This window comes from Schistocerca cancellata, chromosome 6 (genome assembly GCF_023864275.1).
Source record: "Schistocerca cancellata isolate TAMUIC-IGC-003103 chromosome 6, iqSchCanc2.1, whole genome shotgun sequence".
Taxonomy (NCBI): domain Eukaryota; kingdom Metazoa; phylum Arthropoda; class Insecta; order Orthoptera; family Acrididae; genus Schistocerca; species Schistocerca cancellata.
This window is the reverse complement of record NC_064631.1, coordinates 558,553,056-558,576,215: the sequence shown is the minus strand read 5'-3', so window position 1 is coordinate 558,576,215 and position 23,160 is coordinate 558,553,056. Positions and strand designations below refer to the sequence as shown.

Genomic DNA, 23,160 nt, shown 5'->3' with positions numbered 1-23,160 from the left:
TTTGTTTCATTTACAGCTTGCTCAACATACAGATTGAATAACATCGGGGAGAGGCTACAACCCTTTCTCACTCCCTTCCCAACCACTGCTTCCCTTTCATGTCCCTCGACTCTTATAACTGCCATCTGGTTTCTGTACAAATTGTAAATAGCCTTTCGCTCCCTGTATTTTACCCCTGCCACCTTCAGAATTTGAAAGAGAGTATTCCAGTCAACATTGTCAAAAGCTTTCTCTAAGTCTACAAATGCTAGAAACGTACATTTGCCTTTCCTTAATCTTTCTTCTAAGGTAAGTCGTAAGGTCAGTATTGCCTCACGTGTTCCAGTATTTCTACGGAATCCAAACTGATCTTCCCCGAGGTCAGCTTCTACTAGTTTTTCCATTCGTTTGTAAAGAATTCGTGTTAGTATTTTGCAGCTGTGGCTTATTAAACTGATTGTTCGGTAATTTTCACATCTGCCAACACCTGCTTTCTTTGGGATTGGAATTATTATATTCTTCTTGAAGTCTGAGGGTATTTCGCCTGTTTCATACATCTTGCTCACCAGATGGTAGAGTTTAGTCAGGACTGGCTCTCCCAAGGCCGTCAGTAGTTCCAATGGAATGTTGTCTATTCCGGGGGCCTTGTTTCGACTCAGGTCTTTCAGTGCTCTGTCAAACTCTTCACGCAGTATCGTATCTCCCATTTCATCTTCATCTACATCCTCTTCCATTTCCATAATATTGTCCTCAAGTACATCGCCCATGTATAGACCCTCTATATACTCCTTCCACCTTTCTGCTTTCCCCTCTTTGCTTAGAACTGGGTTTCCATCTAAGCTCTTGATATTCATATAAGTGGCTCTCTTTTCTCCAAAGGTCTCTTTAATTTTCCTGTAGGCAGTATCTATCTTTCCCCTAGTGAGATAAGCTTCTACATCCTTACATTTGTCCTCTAGTCATCCCTGCTTAGCCATTTTGCACTTCCTGTCGATCTCATTTTTGAGTCGTTTGTATTCCTTTTTGCCTGCTTCATTTACTGCATTTTTATATTTTCTCCTTTCATCAATTAAATTCAATATTTCTTCTGTTACCCAAGGATTTCTATTAGCTCTCGCCTTTTTACCTACTTGATCCTCTGCTGCCTTCACTACTTCCTCCCTCAAAGCTACCCATTCTTCTTCTACTGTGTTTCTTTCCCCCATTCCTGTCAATTGTTCCCTTATGCTCTCCCTGAAACTCTGTACAACCTCTGGTTTAGTCAGTTTATCCAGGTCCCATCTCCTTAAATTCCCACCTTTTTGCAGTTTCTTCAGTTTTAATCTACAGGTCATAACCAGTAGATTGTGGTCAGAGTCCACATCTGCCCCTGGAAATGTCTTACAATTTAAAACCTGGTTCCTAAATCTCTGTCTTACCATTATATAATCTATCTGATACCTTTTAGTATCTCCAGGGTTCTTCCATGTATACAACCTTCTTTCATGATTCTTAAACCAAGTGTTAGCTATGATTAAGTTGTGCTCTGTGCAAAATTCTACGAGGCGGCTTCCTCTTTCATTTCTTAGCCCCACTCCATATTCGCCTACTATGTTTCCTTCTCTCCCTTTTCCAACACTCGAATTCCAGTCACCCATGACTATTAAATTTTCATCTCCCTTCACTATCTGAATAATTTCTTTTAGTTCATCATACATTTCTTCAATTTCTTCGTCATCTGCAGAGCTAGTTGGCATATAAGCTTGTACTACTGTAGTAGGTGTGGGCTTCATATCTATCTTGGCCACAATAATGCGTTCACCATGCTGTTTGTAGTAGCTTACCCGCATTCCTCTTTTCCTATTCAGTATTAAACCTACTCCTCCATTACCCCTATTTGATTTTGTGTTTATAACCCTGTAGTCACCTGACCAGAAGTCTTGTTCCTCCTGCCACCGAACTTCACTAATTCCCACTATATCTAACTTTAACCTATCCATTTCCCTTTTTAAATTTTCTAACCTACCTGCCCGATTAAGGGCTCTGACATTCCACGCTCCGATCCGTAGAATGCCAGTTTTCTTTCTCCTGATAACGACATCCTCTTGAGTAGTCCCCGCCCGGAGATCCGAATGGGGGACTATTTTACCTCAGGAATATTTTACCCAAGAGGACGCCATCATCATTTAATCATACAGTAAAGCTGCATGTCCTCGGGAAAAATTACGGCCGTAGTTTCCCCTTGCTTTCAGCCGTTCGCAGTACCAGCACAGCAAGGCTGTTTTGGTTATTGTTACAAGGCCAGATCAGTCAATCATCCAGACTGTTGCCCTTGCAACTACTGAAAAGGCTGCTTGCCCCTCTTCAGGAACCACACGTTTGTCTGGCCTCTCAACAGATACCTCTCCGTTGTGGTTGTACCTACGGTACGGCTATCTGTATCGCTGAGACACGCAAGCCTCCCCACCAACGGCAAGGTCCATGGTTCATGGGCGGGACAAAAAAGATATGGAGAGATAAATTCTGCATTTTATGAAACCAAAAGTGAATTTATTGGACCACCCATTTGTGTACAGCTCCTCATTAAAGTTGGACAGTTTCTCATCATCAATTAAGACAATTCCAAATGTAGTTCTTCAGTAATTCTTATGTACCCTCTTTTAAATACAAAACTATAGCAACCCATTGTCTTGTACATATTTGATATAGTAGTAGAATAAAACATTAAAATTTTGTAAAATTTGAAAAATAATATTAAAAAAGTTTTTCATATATCAAGGTTAGGAACTGAGACCTCGTATCTGAGAAATATCAGAAAAGGTCCTGGCTCAAAAAAAACTTGTAAGTGAAAACACTGTTATAACAAAATGATGCAAAAAAGACAATGCACACCCTGAGAGTAATAAATGATTATGCTCTAAATAAAAAATCAAAGCAACAAAATTTTTATTAAAAAGTTAAGTTTTTTAGCTCCCCTGTAAAATTTGTCTTTTGTCAGATGCATGGTCTCTGTTCTTAAGCCTTGATATAATATAGTGATACCCATTCAACTGATATGAAGGAGGCAGGAAGAGAGAGACACTCCTTGAAATTAAGTAGTGGTTATTATATTTTGTAATTACAAAATTTAACATAAATGTATGAGATGAAAAGGGTAAAAGTAGGTATGTACACAAATTTCACATACGTCGACATTTGACTGTCATTGCACTACTCGGCTCCTCAAAGTCTGTAATTTCCGAGTCTGATGCCCCACCACTTGGCTCCTCAAAGTCAGTAATTGTCACCTCACATGTACAGACCAGGTCTTTGTCAACATCTGGTTCATTGGTTTCATCTGGTTGGAGGGGAAAAAACCTCGTTTCACAAAGCACCTAGCATCTGGCGCACGTTGGTCTATTGATTATTCAGATGATTTCGAAACGCATCCCTATTGGTTTTTCAACACATTCTAAGTTGATTTCTGAACGAATCATAAGCTGATATTTGAATACGTGCATACTGTATGTGATGTGTCTGCCAGGGGAATCCATCTAGAAATAAACTTTCCTGCAGGCAAAAGGGGACGGTGCTATATGAGCTGAGTGGAATAAAGATGCCAACTGCTGTTTGTTTATGTGATTGACTGTATATGCGAATGATCAGCATTGTTATAATTATTAGCTATGTCCATAGAGTGAGACTACCAGAGTGGAAATAAATGACTAACAGGTAAGAAAGATTACGTATTATCTTTTCGGTGTACCCAAGAAAATGAAATTTTGACAGAAAATTTTTGGCCAGCTTGTTACACTAGAAAGGACAAGTTGTATAGTCCCCGGTTAGCAGCCATTTAAATTCTATTCTGGCAGTAGCGCGGAAAATGTGTTCTAGGAACACATCACACAAATTATGGAAGAATATGACAATTCCAAATTTATATAAAAATTTCGTACTACTAATTTTTGATCTCATGCTTGACAAACTGGAGCATATGAATGAAAGGTGAAATTATTTCCCAACATAAATCTTTTTGCTTGTAGTAGGCCAAATAGGCATTTCATATTGGTAATTCTCAAATTATATTCTGTCGTATTATAAAAATGACCATTATTACCAAAACAGTCTCACTTGGTGTGTGTTACAATTGCTGCAATATTAGAAATGCCTGTTTTATTTTGTCTCGTAGACAGTGACAAAATAGATGTAATCAGATTGAGAAACCACACCAGTCTTGGGTACTCTTTGTATTAACAGCTTTTTTAGTATTAGACAATGACATTTTGACTTTTCTTGTAGCAAAACGTTTGATGAAATTTGATGAGGTAATAGATCTTTCGTAGAAAGGAAAGCACGCCATGTAAAGCTGTAGCAAGATTAGACAGAAAAAAATGCTGGGAGCTAAGGACTGAATAAATGTGTATAATTTTGCTTGTCTCCTGTCTAGACGGTTTTATGTATCATACATTTAATTTTATGTCACACACAACAGCAGGTTATTAGCTAATAGGCAATAAAGAGTCCATTTTTTTTAAGAGTTCTTGTTCTTCTGGTCACAAATAATTGCATCCAGTATTAATTGAGATGGCAAGGTTTTTTTTTTTTTTCCGAAAAGAGGGGCAGGATGTCCAACCAGCCGACTGGGACCAGGAGAGGCACCACAGGGCGTTTTAATTTCCACTATCCTGGATATAGTTTGATGGCATCCATTACAAAATATACACATTTGAATTCCACAGTGCGAAATACAGTGACGTGTGGTAGAAGAATGCTGTGTGAAGAGGCATGGCAGTGCACTTTGGCACTCTTAAGATGTCTCTCTTACATTTCCTCGAAGTTTCGTTTTAAGCGTCAGACTCTTCAGAAAGACATGCGCTACAAAATGAACATATTTTTGAAAAGTATTTTTTTTTTTAATTTTTGACGTCCTATCTCAAACTCTCTGGAGAGGCGGGCGATGAGGGGACTGCACCATCTAGTATTGCCCCGATTCGAAATATCGTAGACCCGGGGCTGTTGCACAGAGCAATCTGAGTTATAGTAGGGTAGAGCGGGGTAGGAGGGTAGTCTCCACGTGATTCCTGTTTACGTTTAGTGACTTTGCTGTTTCCTCTTCGTTTACTGCTCTAATGTCAAATGAAAAGAAAGTGATTTTATGTGACTGGAAGCTATCAAATGAATTAAAATACGTTCACATAATTATGGGGGACTAAAATATGTTATTAGTTTCAGATTTTATTTTATTTCCACCTTTCTCACAGTCGAGCATTAATCGCCTTGCAGAACAATGAAGTTATTTTTATCACTTTGCTAAAGAAATTCAGCTTTTATTTATATTTTCCCCTGAGGTAGCCAATTTATTTGAAATGCAGTGTTTAATTCCACACTATTGGCTAGTTTCAACTGTTCGCTGCATTTCAAGTGCATGTTTCCATCTTCTGGCACAATGGCATTATGCCGTAATAAAGAACCAAATATCAGATAATACAGTACTGGTACTCCAAGAAAATTTACATCCCGAAAACCACACGGAAAAGCTTAATATCAGGTCGAGGCCTACTTCATTGGGAATTTGGATATACGATTGTGCACTTTAAAGCAAATTATTAATTTCAGTATGGTTCACGAAATTCCGATGCTCTTGGAGTATTCTCTGATGTCCTGTTTCCTTTGACTTAATTTAAGATCTTTTAATGTTTTACTCATACAGACATCAGGGCTTCCTATGTCATCGTAGCTGTGAAAGTGCGATGACACCTCTTATCTGGCGCTCTGGCAACTGCTGGAACAAATCTATTTCTAACAGATTGCGGGAAAATATTGCGAATTGAGGTTTGAAAAGTGTTATTTTCGAAGTAAATTTCCTTTTACGTAAGATGACCTATGTGCAAGAATGTACGATGAATTTCTTAAATCACAGAGCATTTGACTCTCATTTAAAAATCAACCCTTTGATGACAAGCCATTGAGAAGAATTTCGAGCCCAGATCAGAGATTTATGTCGATATTAACCATTTTACCGGCACATTTGTGTGATGTATCTTAAAGTGTAAAATGCACAAAAAAGATCAACATTTTATGTGAAAGCTTAGATTCTCTTGTAGCTTATTAATTTTATGAAAGCTTTTCTTTTCTTGTAGAAACACTATGTATATTAATTTAAATCATTAACTTTTCCTGTTCATGTGCTTGAGCTACTTAAGAGTGATGTTGCTATTGGCTGACTACACCACGTCCTATGCTCTTAATATCCGCTGTCATCTGCTGGCGAGATTACGTGACATGAGTTATGACTGGCTTACAAAAGCGCATTGCAATCTTGATTTCATTGCTTCGGGAAGTAACATGCAGTGTTTGGTGGAATGTGAATTTATACTTTCGTAATACGAAAATATGCAGCGTACATGTTGCTGCACATCAAAGAACATTCCAAAACATGTTTTTTTCCCCTGCATTTCATTTTTCAGAGCGCTGGGAAATTCTAAGCCGCTGTATAAAACCATAACCATTCAAATGCTTGACAAATTTTACAGTTCCGAGAGAAAGTATACTGTCACTTAACATGGAAAAAGTGTATTTTCACCTGGGAGAAAGTGTATTTTTTACCAGGAGGTCCGGGAAAAAACAGGAAGTTTTTTCCTTGTCCATGTATACACCCTGTGTTTACCATGCCCTCAATATGTAGGAACTGAGATCGCACATCATAGCCAATGGCACCCAAAATTGTCACACTAGGCATTGGTCCACTATGCTGCTCATCAATGCAGACTGCTCAATTGCATTCACCCCAGTAGCATCTAACAGGTATGTGGCCATCACTGTAGGACAAGTTGAAGCAGGATTCATCTGAAAGCACATTTTGCCACTCAGCAAGGCAGTGATGGCTTTTGTATACCCATTACAGTTTGAGATGCTGGCCACTTCTGGTCAATGGAAGACCATGCAAAGGCATACATGCCCTCGGTCCATCCTTGTAATTAGACTGACTGACAGTAGTGTATTTTCAAGACAGTTGCCCTGCATTTGTGAATAACTTAGGAGGACAGACAAAATTTCACAGCTATTGAGAAAATTATGCCATCATCATTTGTGATTATGTTAAACTCTAATGATGATATTTTGCTTTTATCTTTTAAGCTACAAATGCTTTACTGTTTAGTACATAATATTATTTGGCTGTTAACAATTATTATAATCATGTGGAGTTTTGTAGCATAATTACTCAACAGCTCTCTTTTCCTTCTTTATAGGTTGCGTCGAGTCTAATATCTGCTGGCTTGGGGCTGATGTTCTCGACACCAGGCTGCAGTGAAGTTGACTCAGAATCTTTGCATGAGTATCAACAGATTGGAAGCTTTGACAGTGATGAGGAAGATCAGGACCAGATTCGGTACGGGACATCTCCAAGGAGGGAGTCTGGTATTTCTGTGGCATCCGGTATATATGAGGAGATTGATGAATCTGAAGTATCATCACAGAGCCATTACGAGAATCCTGTTTCTTTACACTGGACAACATTAATGAACAAGAGTGCCCCTCTACCTCCTCCACTACCCCCACGGAAGAGACACGACTGCCGCACTATCTGCAGGTTTGTACTCTGAACCAGCAACATTAGGCATTTGAAATGTCTTCATTCATTGTTTTGAGGCCAAATACTGTATGTACTCATTTAAATGTATATTTGTAATCCTGAAAGTTTTCTCTTAAGGTATGCCACAGGCTGTAGTTATGACACCTTAAAGTGACTTGTGAATTTAGTGGCTAGTTTAACCAAGTTAAATGGAAACAAAAAATGTTCTTAAAAAATTTTATAGCTTTTTTTTTGTTTTGAAAACTGACTTTTTTAAATTAAAAGGTCAACATAAGGTAGTCATTTGAGTTATCTAAAATGTACACTTCAGAAATAGCTTTTTGAGTTCATGCCTAACGAAGTCAAGTGATTTAGAACTAAGAAATTAAAGTCAGGTTGGAAGAGCACATTCATTTTGAATGTCTGTATGAACATAACTGGAAAAGTTTTAAAGTGAAGGTAGATCAGAATATCAAGAGGGACGTGGAATCACCTAACAATGAAGCTCTTTAATAACTTTTGTCACGTTAGTACAATGTGGGCAAGCATTAGCAAGTAGTTACAGTATTTATCTCCCTCCTTTTGGCTTTATGTATTAGACTGTAGTCACAAGACATCTCAGATAGCAATAAATAACACATGACGTTTACACTTTCTGAGAAGTGGTTCTTAATGTAAAACACCCCCTGTATCCTCACAGATGTTTAATATTATGTTTTGTAGATGCACACTGACCTTTGTACGAGAAGATGCTCAATTTTTGTTAGAGGCGAGCAATCCTTTTATTTTTCTGAAGTTAATGAAAGGCATTGTTTAGAATTGCTAATGATAATTTTGGATGTGAATGGTGCTTCTGCTCATGAGGCACTGGAGCACATATGGAAACCGGCTGTTTTTTTTTTTTTTATGTGAATCATCACAGTTCATTACATTTGCCAAATATGAAGTTCAATGATAGTTACAATAATGTATTGTTGTGTTTAAATGGTGTCCATTGGTCTATAAGTCTTTCTGAATGAACATGACCACTTTTGTCAAAATGACCTTCCTTGAAACAAGATTAGTGTTTCCATGACATGCTCTCACCAGTTCATCTTGTAACACTACGGCACAAGCATTTTGAATCTCCAGTGCTGTAATTACCCTGATTAACTCTTCTAATACCGAGTATTTTTTTGTTACACTGAATACCATTGGGGTCTTTAGTGACCCCCAACGGAGTTTATTTCTTATTACGGATAGTTTTAATAATGGTAGAATAAAATCACATTCCTTATTTTTTCCACAATCTAAAACATGATGTCAGTGACATTACATTAAATTAAAATGCATATTTTTTTTAAATTATTTATTTCCGTAAAACTTACAAATGATTCTCATGAAACTACAAACATTTTTGATTAAATTCCGAATTGACATATATGACGCTTTACACTTGCAGCAATAAATTGCAGAGTGGTTTTTACACACAGAACATCCACATTTTGAACATTTATCGGTGAATTTTCTATCCTCAGACCTTTTACAAAACGGACACCTTCCGCTTTTTTTGGTCTGTACTGTTGATGGAAGTACTGGGGAAATAATTTTGTCTGGCCTTCTTCCGACAAGCTGCTTTCCTAATTCTGTGAGAAATGCGCGTCTCTTGTAGTTGGTCCTTTCTGCCCAGTCTGGTGTAAGATGTAGCCATATGATAAATGCATTCAATGCACTAATATCTATCATGTTGTACAATAATACCATTGGCCACCTTCTGCTCATCCTCTTTGTAGTGAACATTCTAACTGGCTTGTCCATGGTATCTACTCCTGATTTTGTTTTATTATAATCCAGAATCATCACTGGCTTGCATTCTTCACGATCTTCCACTTCCTTCCTTGAATGCATTGTATTTTTCCCTTTTTCAGACAATATGAAACAGTTGACGCATGCTCTTGGAATCCAAAAATAAATGAATATTTGACTCAATCTTTGGTCTGAGTGAAAGCTTGTGGTATTTCTCCTTTATTTTTTCTAATTGTTCCTAAGAGTGTGAGATTGATTTTCAGAAGTTCTCTCACCAAACTAAGGCTAGTGAAAAAATTTTCAGTTGTTTCATTTCTGCCACTGTTTTCTAAGCCTTTCACCATATCTAAAGCAACTCTTTTGGCTTGACCAACTTCACGAGTTTCATTTTCTTGTTACCAAGTGTAAACTTGGAGATTGAGAACGTAAGACGTTGCACTATCACATACAGCCCATAATTTCAACCCATATTTTCCTGGTTTTGAAGGAATACATTGCCAAAATGGACATCTACCACAAAAGGCCACAAGTTGTTCATCAATTGTTACGTTGCTGAGAGGAACATATGCTTCTTGAAATGTGTGTAGCCACATTTCAAAGCGATTTCTAGCCATTGCTTAACTAAAAATGGGTCTACCATCCTCTTTGTTCCACAGATGTGTAACTGCTTCATTATGGGCCTTGTAAGCACCTGCTAGGGTCAAGACACCGATAAAGCACTTCAGTTCAATGGTATCTACTGGTTTCCATTTACTACCGTAAACAAGACCATCCTCTTTGTTAGTCCACTTTAGAGTTAAATCAACAATGTTTCTCCTAAGAAACAACTGGAAAGCTGATTCTATAGAGTCTCTTCCACAAGCTCTTCTCAACTCGTGTTTGTGCCACAATTCTTCTTTGTTTTTAGACCTACACAAAATAAAAAAAGTAAAAAATACAAAGGGTATATCTTGGCGCTAGACCCTAACGCACATTTACAAAAATACAATGTGTACTTACATATAATAGTCAGAAATATGTGTTGCTTCCTGTTCAGGCTGGACATCTGCGCTGTCCAAATATTCTTCTGAACTTCCATCTGATTGAGGAAAATTCTCTTCTAAGACGTCAATTTCTCCATCACTGCACAAGACATCAGAAACTATATCGCAGGTATCACTATTTTATTCTCCAGATAGAGGATTATCCTGCAGTAATATTTCGAGCACTTCGTCTTTGGAAAGGTGACAAGACATTTTCCACTAAATGCAACACACACAATAGTAGTCTCCACTTGTATGGAACAAATAACTGTCGGCTTGTAAAGTATTTGTAACAATCACACGTTACAACAATAAAAGAATACAAGAATAAAACAAAGGAAATACAGCAACAGTTACGGATTCAGTGCAGCATTATTGGGTAATAATACCGCAAGAGAGAAATGGGGTCGCATTTAACCCCAGTGGTATTCAGTGGTTCTCTTTTGATTTTCTGCAAAACTAAATATTTAAAAAAAAGTTATATTAGTATATTACGAACCCATTACTTAATTCAGGAAAAGTCCAAATTTTTCATACTTCTTAGAAATAGGAAATAAGGTATATTTTACAGAAAATTACGGCCTGGGGTCATTATAGACCCCACGGTATTAGGACGGTTAAATTATACACTGAAGTGACAAAAGTCATGGGATAGCAATATGCACATGTACACATGGTGGTAATTTTGTGCACACCAGGTATAACAGGGCAGTGCATTGGCAGAGTTCATGTGAAAAGATTTCCAGCGCAATTATGGCTGCATGATGGGAATTAACAGACTGAAATAGTAATTGGAGCTAGAGGCATTGGACATTCCATTTCGCAAATTGTTACGGAATTCAATTTTCCAAGACCCACAGAGTCAAGAGTGTGCTGAGAATACCAAATTTCAGCTGAGAATACCAAATTTCAGGCATTACCTCTCACCACAGAAACGCAGTGGCCGACGGCCTTCACTTAATGACAGAGAGCAGTGGCATTTCCATGGAGTTGTCATTGCTAACAGACAAGTAATACTGTGTGAAATAAAAGCAGAAATCAATGGGGGATATATGATGAATGTATCTTTGAGGACAGTATGGTGAAATTTGGCATTAATGGGCTATTGGCAGCAGATTATCTACGTGAGTGCCTTTACTAACAGCTTGACATCACCTGCAGATCACCTCCATTGCCTCTCTTGAGCTTGTGACCATATTGCTTGAATCCTAGACGACTGGAAACCCATGTCTCATCCAGTGAGTCCTGTTTTCAGTTGGTAAGCTGAGAGTAGGGTACAAGTGTGGCACAGACCATATGAAGTGATGGAACCAAATTATCAACAAGGCACTGGGCAAGCTGGTGGTTGCTTCATAATGGTGTGGGCTGTGTTTACATGGAGGACACTGGTTCCTCTGGTCAAACTGAACCAGTCATTGATTGGAAATGGTTACATTGCTACTTGAAGGCAATTTGCAGCCATTCAGTAACTTCATGTTCCCACTAGGCTAAAACTGTATGCCATTGGTTTGAAGAGGGATTAAAACTGAAGTGCATAGGAAAGGTTTTCTTTGAAGAAAGTGAAGTATTAAGAGTGCAATGTGCAACATTTGCATGCAGTGGGAAAGGTTGGAAAATCGGGTGTTTGGATACCGCACACTCTAAGTCAAATTCACAGAAATCATGGGGTGGCCCTATGTGCATTTGTGCTTGCTCATCAAACTGGCTCAAGAACAACACCAACCATTCCCATCCAGTATTGTTACTGGTGATGAGAAATGGTGTCTTTATGCTAGCATAAAAAAAGAAAGGAATGGTTGAGACCAAACAAAGCAGCAACTCGCCGTACAAAGACTTGTTTGCATCTGATGGAACAGCGAGGTGTAACCGTCACTGCTTACATTTATTGTCAACAACTGAGATGTCTGACATACACAGTCAAAGAACAACAACCAGGAAGACTGGGTGAAGTGATGCTACTCCACGATAATGCCCATCTGCAGTACGCTAGACTGACGAAAAACACTTTACAAGAGTTGGGTTGGGAAGTCATTCTGCACCTACCTTATTTGCCTGTTCTTGTGTCTCCAGATTTCCATCTTTTCCAGTTTCTGTTGCAAAACCTTGAAGGAACTTCATTTCCTGATGTAAATGCACTCTGAACATAGCTTAACGAGTTCTTCACCTGAAAACCATGTGATTTGTACAGTCGTGGGATTGAAAACTTACCCCCGTTTTATGACACTGTTGTAAATAGTGAAGAAGAATATATTATTGATGACTGAAGTCTATGTTATATGTGTGTGTTGTGTTTGTTAAACTTATGGTAAAATTCTATGGACTTCTGCACCAACCCAAGACAACTCGATCATATTTTTACAGAGGAATTTAATCTGTATAACGAAACATTGTCTGAAAGAAGCGACATGTGTAGTCAGTCAGATTTTGATAAAATTTCAAAGCAATGCAGTGTTACCGTAAGTGTTCGTTGGAAAACATGGATTTCAGAAAATGCAAAAATCTAGCTATCCAATTATTAAAATTGATGATGAGTACAGTTGGAATCTATCAGCCCATACAAATACCTGTGTGAAGCAGTTTCTGGGGATATGAAATAGAATGATAACATAGGCTCAGTTGAAGGTATAGTAGGTGGCAGACTTCCATTCAGTCTACTTACAAAACTCTCTTGCAGTCCATCCTAGAATATCGTTCAAGGGTTAGGGTCTCGCACCAACTAAGCCTATAATGGAGGATACTGAACAGATACAAAGCAAGGCAGCATAAATGGATATGGGTTTGTTTCACCTACGGAATGGGTTGTGGAAATGCTGAAATATGAGATTTACAAATATAAAACTGGTATACACAGGGATAGTGAAGATGGAATTAGATTAATTACAGTGTGCATAGACACATTCAACCCTTTCAGATCGGAATTTTTTTTTTGGAGTTAGGAAAACTTTTATTTATGTGCTAGTGCTCTTAGGAGATTTTTTATGACTTTTGGATGCAAGATTTATACAAAAATATGTACCTATTTTCATAACATATTTTGCACACTTGGCTTCATTTTATGAACTAAAATAACTAATTACAAAATATTCTCCATTGTAATAAATAGTGAAATGATCATTCAACAATTACCTTGTAAAATAACAATAACAATAATTGTAACAATGAAAACGATCAATTATTGATAAAATTATTTAATTGGATGGATAAAAAATCTGCTCCCCAAGCAATGGCAGAACACACACACATAAAAGACTGTTGTGATTGGCAAGCCAGTGGCTCCTTCTTCAAGCAGAAGGGTTGAAGGGGAAGGAAGAAGGGTGAAGGAAAAGGACTGGAGAAGTCTAGGAAAAGGGGTAGATTTTGGGAAAGTCACCCTGAACCGTGGGTGAGGGGAGACTTAACATATGGGATGCCGCTGCTTGGTGAGTAAATAACAATATTTAATTATGCAGTGGAATATAGCGAACCAACCACATCCGTGTATTCTGGTGGTCACAAGTTGCTGCGCACTGCTACATTGACTTGCTGATATTTTCATAGTGATGCCCAACAGTTGGCAGCACTTCTGCATGATGAAAAGGTTGAACATTCACAAATGTAGACCTCAGGTTTCCATTGGGGGAAAAAAAAAATCTTCTGTTGCAGCAAAGACATAGTAAAAATTAATGTATACAGTTGCAGCCAGAGGATCTGAAAGGTTTAAACAGTGATTTTTCCTGCCCTCCGTACACAAATGAAATGAGAAGTAGTTCTAATGTGTGGTATAATGGGAAATACCCTCTGTTCTCCACTTACCAGTGATTTGCAGTGTGTGGTTGTAGCTGTAGATATTCATTATTACATTACTAGATATGTCATATTAGTCTTTATAACTACTAGAATTGCTTATTTAATTTACCACTAGATGGACACCCAAGCTTCCCAATGGAAGTTAAAGAAGGCCTCTGCATACTGTCGCTTTTTAGGTTCAGTACTGCAACTGAGAAAAATGAGACATTTATTGGTCACTTTGTCAAAAAATACGTTTTTTTGTAGCCACCTAAATTCAATGTTAGTTTGTATTTGTAAAGATAAGATTGCCTCTCTTAATTCTGTGACTGACACAAACTTCTGAAAATATGTGTCATGAAGGTCAAAAACTAACAGTGCCAACGATTTGTCCTTTGATGTACTACGAAACTAAGAGCACCATCTATTGGTTCTTTGGTGTACTATGCTATCTCTAAGCTAAACATCTGAACTACTAGTCTGAGCAGACTCCTAAAACTTTAAATTACATTTTTTTTTCACGGTCCAATTTTGATGAAATAAAGCTTCAGTGTTGACCCAAGCTATGCTCAAGTTATCTGCAGAAACCACATGAAAATTTGTGTAGTAGTTTTGGATATTAATGTGTTCGAACTGGAAGACAGACATGACAGTTTAATAGTTCTGTTATTAGTGCAGATGTATGTTCCATTTTACTCATTTAAAACATTGCAGCAATTGCATTTTTGTCTACCTCGTGCTTACATCTGGAAGAGTCATCTGTCATCTGCTTACATAATTTCCTGGTACTCCTGTATTTGATCTAACTTAAGTTTAGTTTGTAGCACCACACATTTCTTGGTGTAAAGCATGACAAAATAAACAATGTATTTTTAGTAGTTGCAGAGATGGATTTGAAATACCTCAAATAATTTTACTGCACCTACAAACACTATGGCCACACAACTGAAGAATTCATTGTTACATTTTTAGATGAACAATGAAATCTGTAAATCAAAAAAACTTCCAAATTATTGTAATGAAAATAATCGATATTTGACTATATAATGAAATTGGTGAGATAAAAAAGAAATCTACTCACCAAGTGGCAGCAGGAGACAGCACACATAAAAGGTTATACTTACACAAGCTTTTGGAGCCACTGGCTCCTTCCTCTGACAGAAATGTTGAAGGGGAAGGATGAAGGGTGAAGGAAAAAGACTGGAGAGGTTTAGGAAAGGGGGTAGGTTTCAGAAAGGTCACCCAGAACTGCAAATTGGGGGAGACTTACTGAATGGGATGAGAAGGAAAGACTGATTGTTGGGGATTGCACTGGATGAGATTTGAAAACCAAATTATTGTGTGTTAGGTAAATTCAGACACATTATTATAATCAAGAAACTTAGTACTTTAAATTATGGTAAGTTAGTATTCCAGCAAAAGATTATTAACATGGTCAAAATTTTTAGAGCACATAATAGTCTTAAATTTAAAATATCAGGCTTTTCAGTAAAATAAAAATTCCTCAGCAAAATTACTTACAACATAGCAGTCAGCAAAACATAAATTACAGTATGCATAATAATAATATGGAAAACATAAAGTTTTTTACTTTGCTTAAAGCAGAGTGGTATGTTAAAATGTTATATTCATTTCCATAAAATTTTACTGATAGTAGTCCATTTGTGTTGTAAAAAAACTTTTTACTTCTTGTTTTTACAGCGTACGGAGTGAGGAGACATTAGACGACTGCCGACCATCGTCAAGGCTGGTTTCGTCACAAGTGGCCCTGAGATACACTGAACGGCATTCTGCATCCTGTTCTGCTCTTTCTGATACTGAACCTGGATACATGCCTATGTCCCCTCGCATTCCAGTAACAGCAGCAGCTGAAGAACAGCTCTACATGCCTATGGCAAGCATTGACATATCATGACATTTTTGTTTATGGAGTATAGTACTGCCAAACACTCCTGCACTCTCCATCCCCAGGGTAATTTTGGTCTCTCCAATTGAGGGACTATGAATTTGTTAGACTTTCCACAAACTGACTTTATTTTTTTGTATAATTGAAACCCTTTTGAAAAAATGAGTGTTAATTTGTGTGTCACCACCAATCATTGTACCCTCTTTTTCAAGAACTACATAGTTCTCTGTGATATCTCAGGAGCTGATGCAACAGTAGCTGGATAGTTGTTCTTTTTGTTCACCCTGTTCAAATAATGCAGATTTTAATTAATCCAAGAGCGGACCAGGGGAGGGGAGATTCTTTTCAATCCGTGATGTACTGTTTCATTGATATGAAAAAGTAAAGCAATTGATAGTTATGAATTAATGATAATGTGTTAGCATATTTCATCAAGTATATAATCACATTTCCACTTGTGTTTATGCTTTCTATGTGGGAATACTCAACCTTGTTCTTTTGCGTACATGTACTGAGTGTGTCCAAAATACATTTCATTTCAGAATGTAATGTCATTCATCCTCAAGCAGGAAAACAGTAGAAAAATAGAAGATTCAGGTACTGTATGAATAAAAATAAGAGAACTCCACAGAAAGGAACTTTGCAATAGGCTTTCAAGGAATACGGTTATTGTATGTTGAAACTTTTTCACCTATCCAGTCTTCAGAACATTTGCAGCATATGAGATATAGTAACCCATTTTCAGTATTACCCTTTCCAGTGTAGATGTCCTTTCATAAATACAAGACAATATGAATTATGCAGATCTCTGTAGCTCATCGAATTTTTAATTTTGTATTTGGTAGCCAGAGAAATGCTGTAAAATTTTAGGAGAGGATATGTCACAAAAACTTGTTTTTACAAATGTGTGTCACGTATCTGTTTTGAACAAACCTTGCAGAAAGCAAAGCATTTAACACTGATGGAAAGAAATTCAGTGGTATGCAGTGCTGAGAAGAAAATATCTGTATGAAGAAAGAGGATTGAGTACGCTCATGTTTGTGTCATCTAAAGGGAACAGTAAATATGCTTGTAACATTTTTTGTTTTGTTTTAATTTGTGTGTTCATGTCATAGTATTTGATTTAAAGGCTTAAACAGTTTGTGTAATGTGATTAGTACAAAGTGTGGATGGATGAAGCGCACAAATGTCTTGCAGATCTGTAATTGTCAGAGTTATCAAACTGGTGATGTTGAAGGAAAACCATAGTGTTGAATGATACCAAAAAAGAAAATGTAAATCATAACAGTGTCTTTTTTATGTGTATACAGAAACTGAAATAAATTTGTACATTTGTTGCATGAATTTAAAGTACCCTCACTTGTACTACCAATATATTTGAACTGCAAAACATGACTGTTGTTTAGTAGGAACAGGTAAGCTTTATATGCCAAGTTATTGAATTAGTACTGTACAGGCTGATAGAATAAAGTAGGTCATTATAGATTAGCACAAAAAATGAACTGTGATTAAGCTGAACATGGACATCTGCAACGTGTAAACATTCAATTTTGTGGGGCAGGTAATGTTCAATTGCAGTTGTCAGTTCACAACAGTGACAGTGAAAAAAAATGGATTTCATTTTGCACAATACAAATTGAAAAGAATAAATAAAAAATAAGTTATTTTGCCTCAAAGTTCAAATCAATTGTTTCAATCTGTAAGGTTAAGAACTATATCTGGAATATAAGTAATGAGTTCAGATAATAAATGCTCCCATAAGATTTCTTGGAGATGACCCATAATTAATGTGAAAAAGTTTAAAAGTATTCCATTGGCACTTACTGCTTGGATATGAACAGGAAATTTGAACTATTTGCAATGAACAGTTAGATACTGGGTTCGACAGCAGCCAGTAATGACTGAACATCTCTTACAAAAATGCTCACTACGCTTGAATAGCAGTAACTAAGCAACTCATATTAAATTTTTATCTTGCGAAAATGTGCTTATATTGCTATGACAAGTGTACAAAAACTGATGACCAGAAAAAGTAAGACATGTAAGGCAGCGAGCAAAGTTATTCATTCGCCAGTACCTAAAAAGCCAATATTTAAATGGAGTTTTAGCTCAGTGGCTTAGTGGTAGTGTGCTGTGCACCATAGGTTGGGATTCAAACCTGGATAAGTTCAAGGAATTTTTTTCATGCTTTATTATTTATTTCTTCTTTGTTAATGTTTGTTTATGTGCAAACCACAAACTTATAATATGGTTCGGAGTCCATGTTAAACTTTAGGTCCCCATGTGCTCTGGATGGGTAAGTCTGTTCCGAGGTCTGAGAAAGACAGTGGTTTACCACCTCCAAAGGGCCCATGGCCAGTAAAGAGCTATAGTGGCTAAACCTACCTAAGGGTTGACAAATTTTCTACCTAAGCTGAAAATGCAGAAGTGTCCGCCTCAATAGCTGACTGGTCAGTGTGACGGAATGAGATGCAAAGGGGCCTGGATTTGATTCCTGGCTGGGTCGGAGATTTTCTCCACTCAGGGACAGGGTGTTGTGCTGTTTTCATCATCATCATCTCACTCCCATCAAAGCGCAAGTTGCTGAAGTGGCGTCGTCTCAAAAGACTTGCACCAGGTTACCAGTCTACAAAATGGGAGGCCCTAGCCACAAGGCATTTCAGTTCGAGGCAGAAGTATCCATATGCTGTCCCCTGCATTGACAGTTTCTTTATTGTTGAATAACAGTAGCTTGAGAACCTGTGAACTACTGGAACTTTTGTCCAGAAAGCAGCTTAAATCCACTCCAACAATATGTAATATGTACGTTTTCAGTATGCTCAGCAAATTCTGAAAAACTGATGTGATGCCATTGTCATGTACAATTTGTTTTTGTAGCGTAATTGGCTTTGTTGCCTAATGGCCTAAGTGAGGTGACTGAGAATTATCAGCTGCCATTCTCTGTTATATTGATTACAAACAATTTAAGGCAGCACTACGTTCAGAAATCACTCTGGCTGAATATGTCATAATGCTATTTTTCTAGTGTTCTAGGCCACTATGGTGGGCATTCTGCATTCGAGTGTGTTAAAATCTGAGAATTATATTGTTTCTTTTCATTTACTTTATGGATATCTGATTTTAGATGCTTTGAACAAGTTTGAGAAGTTGCCTCTGTTTATTTTCTCCTCCAACTGAACAACACAAAATCTTCAATAATAAATTGTGTGTATCTATAATACACAATTGATAATCATGTCAAAGCATGGTAATCACATTGATAGCTGATTTAGTGGTGTTACAAACTGTGTCTAGAGCTAATTCAGATAAACATTCAGTTGACTGATACTTAATAGTTTGATACTCAGTGAGTTCATGGAATGGGTTCATTTTCTGATCAAAATCTATTTCTAGCCACTGACATTCATACAATATTAGCCATATGAATGATAGATAACTATTGGTTATATAGCAAATGAGGAACAGGTATGGATCTACTGATTTTAAGCATGGCTTGTGTATCAGCCTCTCTGATCCTACATTCAAACAGCTCCATACTTCACTTCATGACTTCGAATGCATCTCATTCCACATAGAAGAAATTCAGACAGTTGCTATGAATGGATCCTAGAACCTCAGTGTGATTAATGATTAAATGCTACACGGTCAGGAAATTCTGAAACAACAGGTTACAAAATTTAAGATGCTTTCACTAAAAAAATAATTGCGGTAAGACTTTCAAATTAATTTGCTGTAGTACAGCTCTTTTTGTTCTAATTTGCACACTATTAATAACTAGCTGACAAACTCGGCATTGCCTGGTTATTCATTTTGCCAATTTTCTATTAGAAATGAAAACAAAAAACCTAGTGGAGTATCAAAAAAATTTCATGTACATGTTTTCATGAAAACACCTGGAGTTACGAAACAATCACACAAAGAAATATGCGTAATGTACAAGTACAGTACCCAAATTAAGAAACATGATCTTGGACAGTTTCTGTATACTGGGCTCAACTGTTTTGCAATTTTGTAAACATATCTGTGGCAACACCTATTCATAGCTCTACAGACAGGTATCACTTTCACATACAGCCATTTGCACTTCACAGATGGAAGCTGTCAAAAGTGCTGCCAGTTGTCAGGGATTGTTGCAGATGACTCAGCTGCAGGGAGTGTTTTCTTAGTAAAGAATATATGTATTAAAATTTCTTACATGATGCGGCATTTTTTCATGTAATGATATATTTGTGTAGGTACATTCAGACACATGTGGATTTTGTCAGTGAAATATGTTGCAATACAGTTAGTAGCACAGAATTAATATTTTTAACCATTATGCATGATGTTGCAGTTTTTCACGCATCTCATTGTTTATGACATCATTTCTCCTGAGTTTTGATAGGTAGGTGGTTCTTACTCTCACAGTGATTGTTGCCTGACAGTAAGGGATATGTGTACAACACTACTAAGTGGTCCTGGCTGAAATTTCCCAAGGAACACTGAAGGATATTCAGAGGGGTAAGGAAGAAGCAGTATTCATTTATTGCCCAACTTCCACAAATATTTTAGGTGGGTACATTTAACAATTAATTGAAGTCAAGATAGTAAATAAATGGCTTATGTTGATAAAGTCTTAATCATAACCTCTAAGATTATAAGTGGTGGCTTTTTTTAACATCTCTCTGTATGTGAACAAAATGCATATATTTCTTCATCTTCTGGCAGTTAATTTCATATTGGACAACAGTGCAACACTGGTTCACGCATCACCAGTCCGTATCCCAAGCTTTCCAACTCTCTGCACATCTTCGTTCAATTTTACAATTTAGAAGAATAATGTACGACAACAGAGATTTAATATTTTATTGTTACCTGATCATCACTAAATATGATCTGCATCTTATTCTTTGGAAATACACTCATTGGTCTAGTAGTAGAGGTGGTTCAGACAGAAAAACACACAGTGTATTCTTCAATAAAAATAACTTTGTGACTGATGTTTAAGTGAGTCACTAACCAATCTTATTCTTCCTTGTGTGCCACATGCTTGCTGTATTGCCTGTTTTGTAAGTACACATAGAGAATGAACTAATGTGGCTGGCAACTTTGGTTTCCTCCACTACAGTCTGTCATTTACAATGTTATTTTAATTGGAGTATAAGTATAATGCACAGTAAGTCAAAACAGCTAAATTCCTCACTTGGCTTAGATTCCCTTATCACACACATAACTAATAAAGGCATTCAGTCTTAAAGTGAAGTTGAGGTTCCCATGTGTCCTTCGGGAGTTCTGATTACAAACCTGGTGTGTGGGCTCTCAGTGTGGGACATGGCTGTAGCTTCTACATTTACATAGATATGGTGTTTGGCAGAGGGTACCCTGTACCACTAATAGTCATTTCCTTTCCTTTTCCACTCCCAAACAAAGTGAGGGGAAAAAGACTGTCTGCATGCATTCGTATCTCTGATTTCTCATACCCTATCTTCGTGGTCCTTAGTCACACACTATATGTTGGCTTCAATAGAACTGAGTGGCAGTCACCTTCAAAAGTCCGTTCTCTAAATTCTCTCGACAGTGTTTCTCGAGAAGAATGTCACCTTCCCTCCAGGGATTCCCATTTAGGTTCCTGAAGCATCTCCATAACACTTCAGTGTTTTTAGAACCTATGGGTAACAAATCTAGCAGCCCGCATCTCAATTGCTTCTAAGTCTTCCTTAAATCCAACCTGGTACGGATCCCAAACACTCAAACAGTGCTCAAGAATAGGTCACACCAGTGTCTTATATGCGGGCTATGTGGTCTTCTTTACACGTGAACCACTCTTTCCTAAAATTATCCCAATAAACTTAAGTTGACGGTTTGCTTTCCCTACTATAGTTCTCACATGGTCGTTCCATTCGTATCACTTTCCAGTGTTCCACCCAGATATTTAAACAACTTGACTGTATCTGAATATTATGGGTTTGTTCTTCCTACTTATCTGCATTAACTTACATTTTTTCACATTTAGAGCTAGCTGCCATTCATCACACCAACTGGAAATTTTGTCTTAAGTAATCTTGTATCTCCCTACAGTCGCTCAACTTTGACACCTCCCCATACACCACACCATCATCAGTGAATAATCACAGATCGCTGCCCACCCTGTCCACCAAATCATTTATGGTATACAGAGAACAGCAGCAGCCCTGTCACACTTCCTTGGTGCACTCCCTTGTCTCTTATGCACACTCACTGTCGAGGAGAACATTCTGGGTTATTACTTAAGAAGTCTTCAAGCCACTTGCATATCTCTGAACTTATTCCATATGCTTGTACCTTCATTAACAGTCTGCAATGGGGCACCATCAAATACTTTCTGGAAATCTAGAAATATGGAGTCTGCCTGTTGACCTTCATCCATAGTTCGCAGTATATCGTGTGAGAACAGGCTAGGTTTCACATGAGTGATCTTTCTAAAATTGTGCTGATTTGTGGACATAAGCTTCTCAGTCTCAAGAAAGTTTTATATATTCAAACTGTGAATATGTTCAAGGATTCTGCAGCAAACCGAAGTTCGGGATATTGGTCTGTAATTTTGGGGTTCGGTTCTTTTACCCTTCTTATATACTGGAGTCTCCTGTGCTTTTTCCCAGTCACTTGGGACTTAGTGCTGGATCAGAGATTCATGATAAACACAGGCTAGGTAAGGAGCCAATGGTGAAGAGCACTCTTTGTAAAACCAAACTGGAATGCCATCCAGATCTAGTGATTGATTTGCTTTCAAATCTTTCAGGTGTTTCTCCACACCAGGGATGTTTATTACTGTGTCATTTATATGGGAGTCTGTCTGATGGTTAAATGACAGTATGTTTGCATTATTCTTATGTGTGAACGATTTCTTGAGTGTGAAATTTAAAACTTCTGTTTTCATTTTGCTATCTTGAACTGCCACATCAGACTGTTCAACATGGGACTGAATGGAAGCCTTAGATGTCCTTAGTGATTTTCATAGGACCAAAATTATCTTGGGATCTCTGCCATACCTTTTGCTAAGGTGTGATGGGGGTGGTAGATGTATCTTTGTGCACAAATCTTTTCACAGATGCATGAATCTGTACTAACTTCTGCTTGTCACCATTTGTGCCTTCTCTTTTGAGTGCAACAACCTCTGCATCTTCCATATTTCACTGTTAAACTATGGTGGATAC

The 23,160-nt window shown here is 37.5% G+C and overlaps 1 protein-coding gene across 1 annotated transcript in view; it reads left to right on the top strand.

Moving 5' to 3' along the window:
- The window catches only part of LOC126088424 (uncharacterized), a 471,147-nt gene extending 453,693 nt beyond the window's left edge, over positions 1–17,454 (top strand). The window contains exons 10-11 of the mRNA XM_049906567.1: positions 7,188–7,528; positions 15,784–17,454. Of these exons, the coding sequence (XP_049762524.1) occupies positions 7,188–7,528; positions 15,784–15,997 (555 nt within the window). The 3' untranslated portion in view covers positions 15,998–17,454. The remainder of the gene's footprint in view (positions 1–7,187; positions 7,529–15,783) is intronic.
- Positions 17,455–23,160: the final 5,706 nt, after the last annotated feature.